Below are 18,293 nucleotides of genomic sequence, written 5' to 3' on the forward strand. Positions count from 1 at the left end.
TTAAGACAATCAGCAATGAGTTGACAAGGCATTTTTTTTTCCAAAAAGAAATGAAAAATGTATTTCCGCGTTACAGGTTAACGTTTATATATAGAAAGGGTAACTATTTTAACATGAGGGCTGTGATATTTATTACATAATATCCATTTATTATAAGCTATTAACTCCATGTAATATAATAGTTATATACAACAAATTTCTATTACTTACTACAACAGAACATCAATAGCAATGCTTAATTGCACTAAAAAAAATCAAAGTGGAGGTTGCAGAATTGTAAATCTTGACAAGGGTCCTAATATCAAAGAATATATCAGTGTTAAAAAAATACTTAAAAGTTATAATACTCGAGATTAAGCAATTCTTGCCATGTTTACTTCATTAAAACACTACTAATTATCTGAAGCGTAAGCGTAGTACACTTCCATTCTACTGCAAACCATACATGTGTTGTCTGGCTGCACGCGTGTATGACCAATAAAATATTGAGATCAGACGTAACTTTAGATTTGTTTACGTGTAACACTTTTTGTTTATGTCCCTGATTTAAAATTTCTTAAAAATTTTTTATGGCATTTAAAAAATAACAAATACATTTTCATTTTTAATTTCTCAAAAATTTTACATGCTTTATGTATGATAATAAAAAAACTTTTATTTTAGTGACATTTTTTAGTGTTACTAGTGTTATATTTTTTTTTTGTTACATTTTTTAGCATTACACATTTTATAGTTTAATTTTTATGAGCATGTGATTTATTACGCTTCGGATGCATCAACAGTTACCGTTTCCTAGTTTTGATATATTTCAACATCCAAAGAGAAGAGACATGATTGTTGTCAATGTTATGGTGAAAAAGTTTGTTAAAAATGTGCTGTGTAAGTATTTCTTAAATTTATCTTTACTAATTTTATTCAATATAATATGATTAACCGCATAGTTCCAATGTATTCATTATATTTATTTTTATAAAATAAATTAAAGTTGGAAACTTTCTCTAATAGAATCAGATATTGTATTGATCCAAGTTTGGGCGAATGACAAGATCGAATATTAGGATCCGATGAATCATCAGCGCAATTTGTCAGATAGAAAATTGGTTATCTTGTTTTTTAATAAAATAAGTTAATAAAACATCAATAGACAACGATGCTCATAGTTGACAATTAACTTTCGTAAATTATTAGTTCACTAAAATCAAAGAAGTTATAGTTCAGTAACATATAACATTTTAGAATTTTTTATTTATTGTAAGAATAAACCATTTTATCTGATAAATCCAACCCCATAAAAAATGTTTGTCCGATAAATATTCGGAATGAGTCAATTTTCCGGACACTCACACGCTATTATACAATATTTGTTACAATTTAATACAAGATGCGGAGATTGAGAATTTTTAACCACATAAAAAATGTACAATATCATGACGAATGTCCAAGAAATGTCAAGTAAATAAATGTTCGGAATGGGGTTAATTTTCCAGACGAAAAACCGAACAGTGTTTGGACAATATTTTTATAGGGCAAAAATTTCAGAAAAATATCTAATATCAGTGAATTATAAATTTACATTTTGTTGTAGTCAATAGTAAATCAGGAACCCCTTTTTTATTTCGTTGTTATAAAAGAGTTATTTTAATTATATAAACTAAACCTATTATTTCTTTGAAAATTCTTGTAATTTTTTTTGAGCATTGTAATATTCTTGTTCGGCTGACTTTTTGTACCAGTAAATTGCCTGTCCTACATTTTTTTCAATTCCATTTCCATTTTCATACATCAAAGCAAGATTATATTGAGCATATTTATTTTTCAAATTTGCTGCCTTCGAATATAATTCAAATGCCTTTTTCACATTAACATCAGTTCCAAATCCTTCTTCATAACACCATCCTAAATAAGTTATTCCATTCGTACTTCCTAATTCTGTTGCTTTTTGGTATGATTCAAATGCTTTTTGTTTATCAACATTAGTTCCAACTCCATCTTCATAACAAATTCCTAAATTATTTAATCCATTTAAATTTCCTAAATCTGCAGCATTTTGATATAATTCAAATGCCTTTTCCTTATCAATATCAGTTCCAACTCCAATATCATAACAATAACCTAAAAGATTCATTCCACTTGAGTATCCTTTTTCTACTAATTTACTAGAAAATTCAAAAGCTTTTTCATAATTTTTATCACAACCCTCTCCATCAATATACATAACAGCAAGATCAAGTTGCGCTGCATTATTTCCCAAATTCGCCGCTTTTTGATATAATTCAAATGTTTTTTGTATATCAATATTAACTTCAATTCCATTATAATTAAAATATCCAAGAAAATAAATAGAATTTGAATTATTTTGATTATTTAATAGCCATTCATAAATTTCTTGTAAATTTATTTTAAGATTATTAATATAATCAAGAAGATGTCGTTTTATTATAATTTCTTCTTTTCCTTCATTTACTTCTTTAAAGTAAAGATTAAATAATTCGTTAATTACAATATTTAAATCTTCTTCAAAAATATTTCCATGAATATTTTGTGTTGTAGGTTCTATTTCTTTTATATTCATTTTATTAAAATTTTGAATAATTTGAAATAATTCTTCATTTAATAATTTGTTATTATCAATATTATCCATATTATCCGTATTAAATTTCTTGTCTTACAATGCAAAATAATAAAAAATTAAAAGCACAAAATTTATTTGTGTAAAAACATGTATATATTTTTCGCAACATATTTATTTACTTAGTGTACGGTAACACTACAGTGAATTATTATTAATGCAGATCAAAAAGCCGTTTATCCAGAAATTCTTTCAACCTTATTTCGTAATTTTGTTGGTAATACGGCATAAAAAATTTTTTATTTCACGAATAATATTATGGAAAAAATACTAAATTAATAAATTTGGAAAATATTTCATGATTGCGAATAAAAAAGAAAAATTTAGTTTCTTCGAAGGTTTTGTCAAATAAAAGATATTTCGAAACATTTGGAAATAAGTTTTAATTATTAAGTATTGTTAATTATTATTACAGTATTGAAATAAGGATTATAAAAACGTGAGCAAGGACAATGCAAAAACATTTTTAATAATGGGCGTTCGCGCTCAATAGCGCAGAAAGGAAAACTATCAATTTTAGAAGTGAACATGAGAAAACGATGAAATAATGAATGTAAAAAATAATAATGTGATGAAGAAGAGAAGATTAATGAAAAATAATAACAATTTTAGAAATTCAGACAGTCACGGGATTTTATTTAAATCCGGCGCAAGAAAGAGTAATGACATATAGAATATTTATCAAAGATGATCCTCCTCCGATCATCATCGTGAGCGACATCAATTGTTCAAAATTTTACGATTATGACTTATTTGATATACTACAATATATTTTCTTGTTCGTAAAAAAGCGATATAGTCAAACTTGTATTTAACCTATTTAAAATTTTTTTTGGTACTATATCTGCTTTTATAGCATATTTTGTCGTCGAAGTGTATTTCTATGTATTATTAAAAACAAAAAAATTTTTTTTTCAAAAAGATAACGTATTTTTCAAAAAATTTTTTTTTTTTTTTTTTAAGAAAAAAAAGAATGTTTTGTAGATTTTTATCGGGCAAGATCATGATTTATGAATTTTTATTAAATTTAATCAATAAAATATTTTCTTTTTAAAAAATATAGTCAGTCACAGGAGGGAATGTAAGAAAGAAAATTATTAGAATATTAAAAATTGTAAAATAAAGGAGAAATACGAAAATAAAAAAAAAGGCAAGAAAAAAGAGAGAAAACTAGTAACTTGAATTTAATAATGTCCAGACATCTCTTCAGTATATTTTGAGGATTTATTTGAGATGTTTTCAGATTTTATAATACATAGGAACAGTATGAATAAAATTTTCAAATGCATTAAATGGTCCAGTTTCACGGAATTCTTTTCTGATAAAAGAGCTTTAAAGAGCGTATCAGATAGTTAATTATTGCAATCAGGATGATAATAAATATATCCTACAAAAAATTTGTAATGGCAAACAGCGATTCGATTAGTTTTTATAGGATTAAGCATTAATATAAATATAATTCTATTGAACATTTTCTATCTGGATATTCATTCAGGTAATAAAACTCGTGTTATCTGGAATTTTAGAAATATAGAGTATATCCGATAGTATCTACACTGTGATTGGCAAATACGCGAGCAAATTACCTCTTAGAAGTGAGTTTGTAGTATTCATTAATCGTTGTTAGATATGCTGTAATTACAATTGCACAATGGCAGTCTAATTAGAAAATAGTATAAATTCAACTTTCACAATAGTCCACAACATGAAAACTCAATGTTCATGTTTTTATAATTTCACTTAAGTTGTAATGATAGAATAGTAGTAATGATGATAATAATGATAATGATATAATTATTCTCATAATACTAATTATAGTCAACTTAAAAATTTTTAAAAAAAAATTACTTTATTATTAAATCCAAAGTTTTGTTACAAATAAAAATAAATCTAATATAATAATGATCCTTTTTATAACGTGATTATCGATTAAATAAGGGAGAATTCTTATGTTATTTTCCTATTGTAGTGAGAAGGTTATTTTACTAATCTATTTTCGTTATGTAATAATTCCAATATTATTAAACAAATTTGATATATATACATTTCATTCAGTTGAAAGTTCTTTTAATTTATCTTGAGCAAATTTATCCCCTTGTTCAGCAGATTTTTTATACCAATGAATTGCCTGATATATATCTTTATCAGTTCCTTTTCCAAATTCATACATTAAAGCAAGATTATATTGAGCCAAATTATTCTTCAAATTTGCTGCTTTTTGAAATAACTTAACTGCCTTTTCATTATCAATACCAGCTCCAATTCCTTTATCATAACAATATCCTAAAAGATTCATTCCACTTGAGTATCCCTTTTCCGCTAATTTTTTAGATAATTCAAAAGCTTTATCATAATTTTTTTCAACACCTTCTCCATCAATATACATATTTGCGATATTATATTGGGCCATAATATTTCCTAAATTTGTTGCTTTTTGGTATAATTTGAGTGCTTGTTTTCTATTAACATTGACTTGAATTCCATAATAATTTAAATATCCAAGTAAATAAATAGAATTTGAATCGTTTTGATTGTTTAAAAGCCATTTATAGAATTCATGTGAATCTAATTTATGATTATTAATATAATCAATAACATGTTGTTTTATTACAATTTCTTCCTTTCCTTCATTTATTTCCTTAAAACAAAGATTAACCAAATTATCAACTACAATACCTAATTCTTCTTCAAAAATAATTTCATTAATATTTTGTGTTGTAGGTTGCTTCTCTTTTATGTTAGTTTTATAAAAATTTTGAATAATTTGAGATAATGAAATTTGAATATTTGATGAATCAACATTATTTGAATTCGAATTAAGTTGTTTATCAGACATCATAAAATAATAATTTTAAATAAGAGGTGAAGAACAATATATTTTTTTTCACAACATATTTATTTAACTGTATGGTGACACTGCAGTTAAATTACGTAGATCATCCTTTTGTACCTCCGCTATTGTATTTTTATTTGTAGGTCAAGTGTCGATCTTTATAACGAATAAATTTGTTAAAATTCATTAATAAAATGCTATTATTATTACAAAGGAATGACGCTCAATAATTAATATTTAATTTTTGTAAAATCACTACTCACTAAAATCTAGTGAGCCTATTTAAATTTTTTACATGATGTTATAAAAAACTTTTTCAGAGGAAAGGAAAAGTCTACCATTTATCTGATAATGATAATAAAGCTAATAAAAGAAATTCAAACAATTATATAAAAAATCCACTACAACTAAGTTTATTATAATAAATAAAGTTCATAAAAAAATAAATTGTATCTCAATCATAAAATAATCATGTAAACTTGATAGATTAAGTGCTTAAAATTTTGATAAATGGAAAATTTTTTATAATATTAGTAAAATTATCATAATTTGTATCTTATTGTATTCAATAAAATGAGAAGCTCTTACTATTTTTTTTTCTTATAAAGTTAATAATTGTAGTAAATTAAAATACTGCTGTAGTTACAGTATACACTAAATAAACCATTGAATTTATTATTTCTTTGAGAATTCTTCCAATTTAATTTGAGCACTACTATAAAATCCTTGCACAGCTGATTTTTCTGTACCAATAAATTGTTTGTTCCATACTTTCTACAATCCCATTTCATTCTTAATTCATTAAACCAAGATTATGTTAAGCTCAAGAATTTCCCAAATTTGCTGCCAATTGATAAAATTCAAATGCCTCTTGCATATTTAATTTTATTCCAATTTCATGATTATGACAATATTCTAACAAAGAAATTGCATTCATATTTCCTTTTTCAGCAGACTTTTCAATAAGCTCAAAAGATTTCTTATAATTTACTCCAACACCTTCTCCATAACTATACATATATGCAAGATTATACAGCGCTAAACAATTACCTAAATTTGCTGCTTTTTGATAAAATTCAAATGCTTTTTCCTTATCTTCATCAGTTCCAATTCCAATATCATAACAATAACCTAACAGATTTATTCCACTTGAGTATCCCTTTTCTGCCAATTTTTCAGATAATTCAAAACCTTCTTCATGATAATTACTATCCCCTCCCTCAATATACACATTAGCAAGTTCAAACAGAGCTAAGTTATTGTCTAATTTTGCTGCTTTTTGATACAATTCAAGTGCTTTTTCTATATTGATATCAATTCCAATTCCATAATAATTAAAATATCCAAGTAAATAAATAGATTTTGAATCATTTTGATTATTTAAAAGCCAGTTATGAAATTCATGTAAATCTAACTTATGATTATTAATATAATCAAAAACATGTTGATTTATTACAATTTCTTCCTTTCCTTCATCTGATTCCTTAAAACAAAGCACTGGTCGAAATTAGGGATGGCAACGGTCGGTCATGGTCGGTCATCGGTCGGTCATGACCGGTCAAGAACCTTTGACCGACCGACCGACCGTTTGACCGACCATTTGACCGATCATTTTTTTTATATTTTCGCAGTGTTTTTATTAAGGCAATTGAAAAAACGTGCGAAAACGTTTATTTTTTATTAAATTATTAATAAAAAACGTTTTCGCAACGTTTCTATTAAAATAATTAAAAAAACGTTGCGAAAACGTTTTATTTTAATTATATTATTAATAAAAACGTTTTCGCAACGTTTTTTGTTAAAATGATTAAAACGTTTGCAAAAAACATTTTTTTTTAATTAATTATTAATAAAAAACGTTTTCGCGACGTTTTTTATTAAATTTTTCATAAAAAAATTTGGTCGGTCAAACGGTCGGTCAAACGGTCAGTCAAACGGTCGGTCAGAAGTCTTGACCGACCGATATCGGTCACGGTCATGACCGGTCATAATCGGTTAATGACCGTGACCGTTGCCATCCCTAGTCGAAATGAAATGATCTGCATGATGTTTATCGCTTATAAATAGCTTATACATTTGGCAATCTTAATTGCAATTAAGAAATCTCCATTAAATTTAATTTATAGATTTGAAATTGTAAAATTTATTGTAAATTTTATGATCTTAAATTTAATTCGCTAATTTATAACGTATAAATTCCAAATAAATTTTAATATCAATGTAAGTACTAAAATAAAGGCCCGCACCTTCTATCATGATATTCCTCCGTAGTAGGTCTTATTGACCCCTTCTCCTCAGACTGGTGCTATTTACCATATTCATTTTTTATGCATGATCGACACTGCGCAAATTTAAAATTGATACATACGTTTATAACAATACTTCCTAAATGTACTTTGTATTTAGTGATTTACGTACGAAGGATCATAGAATAGTTTATTTACATGATCTGCAAGCTGCATTTTGATTATTAAAGACACTCGCTCTTTCTCCTTTCTCTTCCCATTTCCCTTTTCCCTTGTTCTTTCCTTTTCCCTTTCCTTCATTCTTCCTCTTTACTTTTACGCATTCTTTTTCTTTCACTTTTACTTGCTCTTTCCCTTCACTTTTATACCAAGTTGATCAGATAAAATATAATTTACAAAAAATGATTGAATATCTTCCATTGTTACTTGATCAATGATATCGGGAACTTGAGCTTTATATGACATAGGTTCCATGTTCTTTTTCTAGGAATTAGGCGTCTATCATAAATTATACTAAAAAAAATTTTTTTTTCAACGCTAACTTCACTTAATTTTCTTTTCTCTCTTTTCTAATTTCTTTTTTTATATAGACTTTACCTTCATTTGGCCTTTGGGCACTTAGGAGTTTGGTAAGAGAGTTTCTTAAAATTAAAAGAATAAATTTATTAAAAAGATTGGTTTTTTTTAACGAAAAGTTATTTTTCTTTTTTTATATTTTTAACCTTTAGGGTTACACGTTCTTTTAGACTTAAACAGCTGATACTTTAGATCTTTGGAACACAAGGGACGAAAAAATTTTGGTAATTTTTTTTGTTTTTTTTTAATTTAACAAACAGTTTTAACAGTTCATTTTTTTTTCTTTGTGGTTTTGTTTTCAGGTATTCAAAATTATTTCGATTAATAATCATATTCCAAATATTGAATATGCATAATTTTGATTAATAAATTTGTATACTTATTTTTGTATAGATTAATGGTAATGATTTTTTTAGTTATTTACTATTAACGAGACAATGAAATGGCTACTAATGTTTTGTTTTCTTCCTTTTTTTTAGATGGCTTGCTTTTCAGGTCTTGACGCGTTGGAGAAAGGTAAGCTATTTTTTTTTTTCATTATTTGTTTAACAAAATGAGCAAAACGATTACCAATATTTTTTTTGTTTATTCTTTAGACGGATGATTTTTTGGAGTATTCAGATCCGTGGAAAACTTGGTAAGAGGGGGAGAAGGTTACTTTTTTAATTCATTAGCAAATAAAATATTTGCTAATGTTTCATTATGTCTCTTTTATTTTTTTTTTATTCTGTAGGATCCAGGTCCACAGTTCCCTTCAGTTAGAAAATTTGAATTTCAAATTCCAGGCAAGTATTTGGAATGTTTAAAGTATATTAAACCTTTTTCTTTATAAAATAATGTTATCTAACATTTTCTTTATTCTGCAGGAACTTGATTCTAAAAGTAATCTGATGATTTCGTCTTTTATTCTCTTTAGACAGGTCTTCAGCTCTTTAGATACATGAATAGTGTTCTTTTAAGTAGGTTTTTTTATTTTTATTGATTTTTGATTTTTTTACTAGTTTCTTTTTTTTAGGTTTTTCAGACACGTGATAATTTGGATTTAATTAATATATTTCTTTTGATGAAACATTTTTGTAAGCTTGATTTTTTGTTGAATTTTCTAGAGTATATTCAGTGGATTTCTTATTTACCTTTATTTTGACGAAACTTACTAATGTTGTGTTTATTCTTTTTTATATATGGCTTAACTCTTCAACTATTTAAAGGCATTTCAGTTTTTTAGGTGGATTCTTCTTTGGGGACTTTGAATGTGCAGATTATGGTGTGATTTTTTTATTTGCTTAAACTTCTTAACAGTTAATTATGCTAACCTATTAACAATTTCATTTTTATTCTTTTTTAGATGGATCTTCTGTTCTTTGGATGTTTAAATGCAGAATTTCGGTAATATATTTTTTATTTAGGTTATTTACTTTAACAAATGGATACTAACTTTCTTTTTCCTTTTTTTTAGATAACTGGCTCTTCGGTCTTTTTGAATGTCTTTGGACGCGAATTTTGTAAGTTATTAACTTTTTTTTCTTTATTTTTCTTCTAACGAATAGTCACTAATATTTATCATTTATCATCTTTCTTTTTTCAGATGGTTGGTTTCAGACACATGGAAAACTCAGTGGGATTCTGTTCCTAATTATGCATTTCAACAAAGCATTTTACCAACGTTACAATAATTTTCTCTTTTTTATATGGTCTAAGTCTCTGAATGTTTAGTGATCTGGTAGAAAAAGGAGTTTGAGGTTAGAGGTCATAAGCTATCCCACCAGCTGGCAAAGTGTATGAATTTTCTTTTAATTCACAAAGAAAGCCTTTCTAAAGTCATATTTAGTGTAGGTCTAGTAATACATTGCCTTAATTGAGCGTGGCTACGAAGTTTATGATTCTTAAACAGAATTTATGCATAATTTATTTTACTATTTAAATTACAATGCATGTATATACATATATATATTAATAAATTAATAATATAATGATTTATAATGTTAATAGTATTAAATCAATTATATTTATACTGTATTTTTTTATGATATACACAAAATTTACATAAAATTCATAGCACATTTATAAAAATACCATAAATTTAAATGACATGTAAAGTGATTTTATTGCAATTTAAAACACATTTATATAACAGAAATTTGTTAGTTTCAAGAGACATGTATACTTCATGGAAATTGGACAAGTTTACAACTAATTTCCGTAATATACATTTTAATCAGATTAAATTGAAATTACTGGTAAACCAATATGAAATGCGACATGTGCACAAAATTTCTCTAATGCAAATGTATTGCACATCACCTCACTTCGACCAGTGAAGATTAACTAAATCATCAACTACAATACCTAAATCTTCCTCAAAAATAATTTCATTAATATATTGAGTTGTAGGTTGTTTTTCCTTTATGTCAGTTTTATAAAAATCTTGAATAATTTGAGATAATGAAATTTGAGTATTTGATAAATCAACATTTATATTTGTATTCGAATTAAGTTGTTTATTAGACATCATAAAGTATTAATTTTAAATAAGAGGTGAAGAACAATATTACAATAGTATATTTTTTTTCACAACATATTTATTTAAATGTATGGTGACACTGCAGTTAAATTACGTAGATCATCCTTTTGTGTATGTGTAGTTTTATTTGTAAATCAAAGTGTCGATTTTATTATAACTAAAAAATTTGTTAAAAATTCATATTATTATTACAAAGGAATGACATTCAATAATTAATATTTAATTTTTATAAAATCACTACTCACTAAAATCTAGTTTATTTAAATTTTTACATATTATAAAAACTTTCAGAAGAAAGGAAAAGTCTACCATTTATCTGACATAAAGTTAATAACTACAGTAAAACAAAATACTGTAGTTACAGTATCTACTAAATAAACAACTATTAAATTTATTATTTTTATGAGAATTCTTCCAATTTAATTTGAGCACTACAAAATCCTTGTCCAGCTGATTTTTTATACCAATAAATCGCTTGTTCTATATTTTTTACAACCCCATTTCCATCTTCATACATTAAACCAAGATTATATTGAGCACAAGAATTTCCCAAATTTGCTGCTATTTGATATAATTCAAATGCCTTTTGCATATTTACTTTTGTACCAACTCCATGATTATGACAATATCCTAACATAGAAATTGCATTCAGATGTCCTTTTTCAGCAGACATTTCAAGAAGTTCAAAAGATTTATTATAATTTATTCCAATACCTTCTCCATCACTATACATATATGCAAGATTATACAGTGCTAAACAATTACCTAAATTTGCTGCATTTTGATATAATTCAAATGCTTTTTCCTTATCAACATCAGTTCCAATTCCAATATCATAACAATAACCTAACAGATTTATTCCCCCTGAGTATCCCTTTTTTGCCAATTTTTTAGATAATTCAAAAGCTTTATCATAATTTTTATCAACATCCTCTCCCTCAATATATACATTAGCAAGGTTAAACAGAGCTATATTATTTTCTAATTTTGCTGCTTTTTGATATAATTCAAGTGCTTTTTGTATATTGATATTAATTTCAATTCCATGATAATTAAAATATCCAAGTAAATAAATGGAATTTGAATCATTTTGATTATTTAAAAGCCAGTTATAGAATTCATGTAAATCTAACTTATGATTATTAATATAATCAATGACATGTTGTTTTATTACAATTTCTTCCTTTCCTTCATTTTCTTCCTTAAGACAAAGATTAACCAAATCATCCACTACAATACCTAAATCTTCTTCAAGAATAATTTCTTTAATATTTTGAGTTGTAGGTTCTTTTTCCTTTATATCTATTTTATAGAAATTTTGAATAATTTGAGATAATAAAATTTGAGTATTTGATGAATCAAAATTATTTGAATTTGAATTATCAGACATTATAAAGCAATGATTTTAAATAAGGGGGAAGAACAATAGTATATTTTTTTCACAACATATTTATTTAACTGTATGGTGACACTGCAGTTAAATTACGTAGATCATCCTTTTGTGCTTCCGCCATTGTATTTTTATTTGTAGGTCAAGTGTCAATCTTATTATAACGTATAAAATGCTATTATTACAAAGGAATAACATTCAATATTAAATTAATATTTAATTCACTATTCACTAAAATATAGTGAGCTTATTTAAATTTTTACATATTATAAAAAACTTTTTCAGAAGAAAGGAAAAGTCTACCATTTATCTGACATAAAGTACATAAAGTTAATAACTATAGTAAAAAAAATACTGTAGCTACAGTATCTACTAAATAAACTATTAAATTTATTATTTTTATGAAAATTCTTCCAATTAATTTGAGCACTATAAAATCTTGTCCAGACAATAAATTGCTTGTTCTATACTTTTTATAATCCCATTTCCATCTTCATACATTAAACCAAGATTATATTGAGCACAATAATTTCCCAATTTGCTGCCATTTTATATAGTAATTCCAATGCCTTTTGCATATTTACTTTTATACCAACTCCATGATTATAACAATATCACATAAAAATTGCATTAAGATGTTCTTTTCCAGACTTTTCAAGAAGTTCAAAAGATTTACTATAATTTACTCCAATACCTTTTCCATTATCATCAGGAGTTTAAATAGGGTGTGAATTTGCAAAAATATACACATATAAAACAACACGTTGAATCACACCTATGACGGGTATATATGAAGCTGCAAATTTGCGAATATTAACACAAAGATAAGATTTTCTGGCAATTTTTATCTTTAATGGGAAAATTTTTTAGTCGATCATCTCATTTTGGCCAGATTTTTGCCAAAATTTTCCCATTCCATTTTTAAAAATCACCACATGCACAGTTGCCGTGGATACAAAAAAAATTGCCTTTTTGGTAAAAAAGTCTTCAGTTAATCTTTTATATTATTATTGTCATGTACATGTACATGTTCATGTTCATGTTCATGTTCATGTTATTGTTTATGACATGTACATGTTAATGTTAATGAACACATTCTAAGAGCAATTTTTCGCAAAACTTTCTCCTGTGTTACTGAAAACTACTATTAACTAAGGAGATCACAAGTTAATTACATAATTTTGTCAATCCAAATTAGACTTTACACACGAAAAATTTTTCATTATTTTTAGCTTATTTATTTGTCTAAAATAATTTATCTAAACTAATAAAATATACACATTAAAAAAAAAAGTTATTTTCTCTCTAATTTCTATTTTTTTTTCTTTTTTTCTTTTTTACAAAAAATATAAATTCACCCATAAAAATAGTGGCGCAATTATAATATTAAAAAAAAATCTAAAATTATACGTCATTAAAGTAATGGCGTAGTTGTAATAATGATTTTATATCAAAAAATCTAAAATTATACAAATTAAATAAATTAGGAAAGTACGTATTTAATTATTCCTTTTTTAAACAAACCGAAATGCTAATTCACATATATGGATAACTGCCAGATGGAATGTCTTTTCTCCTTATTTTAACCAGTGTGAATTTTCAAAAACTCATTTCTTCTCTCTTTCGCTAACGAAGAAATTTCAAATAAAAATAATGATATCAACACTATCGGTAATTGCTCTTGTCATCTGGTTGAGATCAACAACCTATACTGTAAACGGAGATGCACTGTACAGGGAAAAAATATCAAACCAGACTCACACTTTCACCTTCAAACAGTTTGTTAATGCTTATCACGAATATAATGAGCAGTTCAGAGAGGGAGATTTAGTTCTTTTCAGTGGGAAGTTTACGCTAGATGAAAAAAAATTAATGGTCAGTAACATTGCATTTTTTGTAGCTAAAACAACCATAAAAATTAAAAAAAATACTTATTTTTTTGCGTGTGGGTAGCTTGTCATCGAGATGGCTTGTGTAATGGATCCGAAAGTAGGGCCAAACAGTGAAAATCTGAAGTGGGAACTGACGCAAATTCCTTCAATGAAGCCGTTCGTAAAAATCTCAACGTCCGCAGAAGAGCCCTTAACTTTTTACGAGGATATGAATTTTGTTAAGACTAGGGATAGGAATCGATTCTAAAATTGAGAATCGATTCTAGAATCGACTAATCGCGATTAATCGTTTCTCAAGATTCGATTCGTAGATTCGATTTTCAGTTTCAATTAACTGATTCTAATCGATTTTCTGCATCATAAAAATATGATTTGTGGCGCTGTAAGTCATCACATATCTTCTATTTATTATTATTATTATTATTTTATAACTCTTTATTAGTATTATAGTCATCCAAAATACAAATACAACTAGTCCCACTAATAATTATCCTATCTAAAAACAACCTAAATCTAAACTCCTACCCTATAATGATAATAAAACAACCAAAATAAAAAAATTATTTAATTAATCACATGACACCCTCCGATCAATTTTCTCTTTAACGTTAAGATTTTTGAAAAAAAAATATTTCTATCTACAGTATTATAGTTATCCAAAATACAAATACAACTAGGGAAATTACACTCCCACTAATAATTATCCTATCTAAAAATAACCTAAATCTAAAACTCCTACCCTATAATGATAATAAAACAACCGAAATAAAAAAAATTATTTAATTAATCACATGACACCCTCCGATCAATTTTCTTTTACCATTAACGTTAAGATTTTTGAAAAAGAAAATATTTCTATTTACAACTACGGAGAGAAAAAGACTTTACAAACAAAATACACTAATAATTTTACCCCTCAATCATCCTTGCCCTAATGTATTAAATTTATACCTGTCTGGACAATCCTCGCTAAAGATAATTCTTTTGCTTTTATCATCAGTATTTAAACGATCCCTATACAATTTGTTATTTTTATTTATCATCAAATATTATTAATTATTTATTTTAAAGATATTTATTTATTTTATTTATTTATCAAGAATACATAATACAAAAAAATGTCATTGTTAAAAATATATATCAGATATGTTTTTGTCAAAACAAAAAACAATAAAAATTATAAATTTTGAAAAAATATTTGTCAAAAAAATAAAACTGAAGCTTACTCAGCTTCCCTAAATATATCAACATAGTTTCTATTTCTTTTTAAAAACATAAGCTGGTTGATTAAAAATGAATCTAAACGAGTTCTTTGAGGAGTAATCAAATTTTTAGCATCTGAAAAGAGCCTTTCTGAAGTAACTGAAGTAGCTGGTATAGAAAGGTATTTCATTGCTATTTGATGTAAAATTGGATATTGATTTTTATTTGTAGACCACCATGAAAAGGAATCATATTCTTCAAGAGCAGGTAACTCTGTCACATTGAGATAATGCTGAAATTTGTCCTTTATTGGTGCAGTAATTTTAGCATTTTTCTTTTTCCAAAAATTTCCCATTGTTGTTGATTCATTTGTATCATTATGATCAGGCAATCTAGCTGTGTTATCTTGTTTGAGAATCTCATATTCTTCTTTTAATTGATTAATAATTTGATTACATGTTTCTTGAGAATTAATGAAATCTAAACTTTTAAAACGAGGGTCAAAAAATGATCCCTTTAAGCACAAAATTTGAGGAAAATCCCATCTTGCTATTATATTTTCTAAAATAGCATTTTGATACTCTGATGCCTCACTAGTTTCCAATAAATTAAACTCAGTTTCAAGTCTTTCTCTTAAATTATACATAATTGGATATGTAAATCCAATTGTTGGATAATTTATGCCACTTAATAAACGTGTTGCTTCTTCAAAAGGGTTTAATAATTCTACTATTTTTCTAATTACTTTCCATTCATAAATTGTTGGACACAATACTTCTAGTTTTTCACCTTCTTTACGAGTAATTGAATTTGTATTACTCATTAATGAGGCTTTTAGCATTTGAATTGCTGGTTTAAGAATGATAAGTCTTTGAAAAGCATATAAAGTTGAATTCCATCTGGTATTATTTGCTTTTATCACATCAAGACAAATAATATTTTCTGCTTTTCCTTTTAAATCTTTATCTTCAGTTTCCTGCATTGCTTGTTGTCGATACAAATAAATTTGTGATTCTTTCAATTGCTGCTTTTTCTTATCTGCTGATAAAAAACTAATAAGATGTTTACATTTCCCAATTAATTCCTTTATAATATCTAATCCTTTTCCAATACTTAATTGGAGGGTATGAGCAGCACATGGAATTCTTTTACCAATACTTATATTATTACATGCTTTTCTTACATTGGAGCCATTGTCAGTTACAATAGCAATAATTTTTGAATCAATTCCCCATTCATAAAATAAATCAAACAAATGTTCTTGTATTTCAATCGCACCATGTAGATTAGGGATGGCAACGGTCACGGTCATTAACCGGTTATGACCAGTCATGACCGTGACTGATATCGGTCGGTCAAAGACCTCTGACCGACCGTTTGACCGACCATTTGACCGACCGTTTAACCGATCCTGAAAATGTTTGCGAAACGTAATTTAATAAAAAAATGTTTTGCAAACTTTTTTTAATTATTTTAATAGAAAACGTTGCGAAAACGTTTTTTATTAAGTATTTCAAACGTTTTTTTATTAAATTACGTTTCGCAAACGTTTTCAAGATCGGTTAAACGGTCGGTTAAACGGTCGGTCAAACGGTCAGTCGGTCGGTCAAAGGTTCTTGACCGGTTATGACCGACCGATGACCGACCATGACTATGGATGGCAACGGTTATAATCATAACCGTTTAACCGACCGTTTAACCACATTTAACTGACCGTTTGACCGACCATTTAAACATTTGACCGACCATTTTTAACCGTTTAACCGACCATTTGACTAATTATTTAAGTAAAATGGTATAACCGACCGTTTAACTGACCGTTTAACCGACCGTTTAACCGATTTTTTAACCGACCATAACCGACTGTTTAAATTTCTATAACTGATTATAACCGACCATAACCGACTATAACCGACCGTTGCCATCCCTAACCATGACCGACCGTTGCCATCCCTAATGTGGATATGGCAACTCCTCCATACTGAGAAGTACTTCTTGTGGTTCAAATTTTGATGTCAGCCAGTGTGCTGTAATACCTAAATAAAGTAAATGTGCTGGTGAACTCCAGGCATCTAATGTTAAAGAAATATCCTGAACTTGCATAAACTGACTTTTAAGTGTATTTTTTCCTATTTCATATGCTGTAAAAATTTGATCCTTAAGAGTTTTTATACATGGAACTTTATAGCGTTCAACAAATCCATTTATCATATTAATAAAATCTGGATCTTCTACTATACTTAGGGGTTGTACTGTACCAATAACAAAACCTATGACATTTTTAGTTAAAGATTCTTGTTTAGAAGAATCATGCGGGTTAATAATATTATCAGGTTTCTTAAGATTTTCTAATTCTTCTTCCTCATATCTCATTGCAATAGCTTTTGTAATTTTATGCATTCCTGATAAATGTGTTTTCATTGAACTTGGAGAACCACACCATGCAAGCATTTTTTCACAACCATTAATCTGACAAATAGTTTTAGTATTATTATCATTAAATTGAAAAAATTTCCAAACCCAGCTAGTTTTAGGTTTCGTGATTTTAGATGGAGGCTTTCTTTCTTTCATTAATAAAGAATGTTTATTGACTTCTACTTCATCATTAATAATTATATTAAGGTCTGATATAGATGCATCAGATATTGTGTTATCATTAATTTCTTGTATTGTTATAAAACTTTTCCCTAATAAAATTTCTGACTCATATAAATAACTAGAATCATTTTCACTTTCATCTGCAATTTCTTGTACTGAACTTCTTTCTTTTGCTGCTGCTTCTTCTGCTTCTTTAAGTATTTGCTTATGTTTATTTCTTGTAGTGGTCGCCATTTTTAATAGTTTAAAATGGGTAAATATTTATGTGAATGTTTAATATTTTATTTAATATTTATTAATTAATAAATTGGTAAATTATATAATATAATATTAATGATGGTATTGTTACCAGTAAATTTGGTAAGCTAATGATTAAATATATTGTTTTGATATTATAATTATATA

General features: G+C 26.7%; 6 protein-coding genes across 7 annotated transcripts; 1 reads left to right on the forward strand and 5 right to left on the reverse strand.

Moving 5' to 3' along the window:
- Positions 1 to 1,660: 1,660 nt before the first annotated feature.
- On the reverse strand, positions 1,661 to 2,641 carry OCT59_023585 (uncharacterized protein; the record flags this gene model as incomplete). The annotated part of the gene is made up of 1 exon (XM_066134812.1): positions 1,661 to 2,641. The coding sequence occupies one exon, from the start codon at positions 2,639 to 2,641 to the stop codon at positions 1,661 to 1,663; it is 981 nt and encodes a 326-aa protein (XP_065990897.1).
- Positions 2,642 to 4,676: 2,035 nt separating this feature from the next.
- OCT59_023586 (uncharacterized protein) lies at positions 4,677 to 5,465 on the reverse strand (the record flags this gene model as incomplete). Its single annotated transcript, XM_066134813.1, has 1 exon — positions 4,677 to 5,465. One exon carries the CDS (start codon positions 5,463 to 5,465, stop codon positions 4,677 to 4,679), a length of 789 nt encoding a protein of 262 aa, XP_065990898.1.
- Positions 5,466 to 6,285: 820 nt separating this feature from the next.
- OCT59_023587 (uncharacterized protein) lies at positions 6,286 to 7,074 on the reverse strand (the record flags this gene model as incomplete). 2 transcript variants are annotated; one of them, XM_066134814.1, is made up of 3 exons in its annotated part: positions 6,410 to 6,417; positions 6,513 to 6,945; positions 7,060 to 7,074. In XM_066134814.1, 3 exons carry the CDS (start codon positions 7,072 to 7,074, stop codon positions 6,410 to 6,412), a joined length of 456 nt encoding a protein of 151 aa, XP_065990899.1. The 2 variants fall into 2 exon arrangements, with proteins under 2 accessions (XP_065990900.1, XP_065990899.1); XM_066134815.1 differs by having other exon boundaries at positions 6,286 to 6,945.
- A 1,607-nt stretch (positions 7,075 to 8,681) lies between these two features.
- On the forward strand, positions 8,682 to 9,997 carry OCT59_023588 (uncharacterized protein; the record flags this gene model as incomplete). The annotated part of the gene is made up of 10 exons (XM_066134816.1): positions 8,682 to 8,684; positions 8,780 to 8,800; positions 8,881 to 8,921; positions 9,018 to 9,069; positions 9,151 to 9,204; positions 9,286 to 9,299; positions 9,493 to 9,548; positions 9,630 to 9,670; positions 9,741 to 9,786; positions 9,870 to 9,997. The coding sequence occupies 10 exons, from the start codon at positions 8,682 to 8,684 to the stop codon at positions 9,995 to 9,997; spliced, it is 456 nt and encodes a 151-aa protein (XP_065990901.1).
- A 589-nt stretch (positions 9,998 to 10,586) lies between these two features.
- Positions 10,587 to 10,793, reverse strand: OCT59_023589 (uncharacterized protein; the record flags this gene model as incomplete). Its single annotated transcript, XM_066134817.1, has 1 exon — positions 10,587 to 10,793. One exon carries the CDS (start codon positions 10,791 to 10,793, stop codon positions 10,587 to 10,589), a length of 207 nt encoding a protein of 68 aa, XP_065990902.1.
- Positions 10,794 to 11,205: 412 nt separating this feature from the next.
- Positions 11,206 to 12,195, reverse strand: OCT59_023590 (uncharacterized protein; the record flags this gene model as incomplete). Its single annotated transcript, XM_066134818.1, has 1 exon — positions 11,206 to 12,195. The coding sequence occupies one exon, from the start codon at positions 12,193 to 12,195 to the stop codon at positions 11,206 to 11,208; it is 990 nt and encodes a 329-aa protein (XP_065990903.1).
- Between the last annotated feature and the right edge of the window lie 6,098 nt (positions 12,196 to 18,293).

Source organism: Rhizophagus irregularis, chromosome 4 (genome assembly GCF_026210795.1).
Source record: "Rhizophagus irregularis chromosome 4, complete sequence".
In the NCBI taxonomy this organism is placed as follows: Eukaryota; Fungi; Glomeromycota; class Glomeromycetes; order Glomerales; family Glomeraceae; genus Rhizophagus; species Rhizophagus irregularis.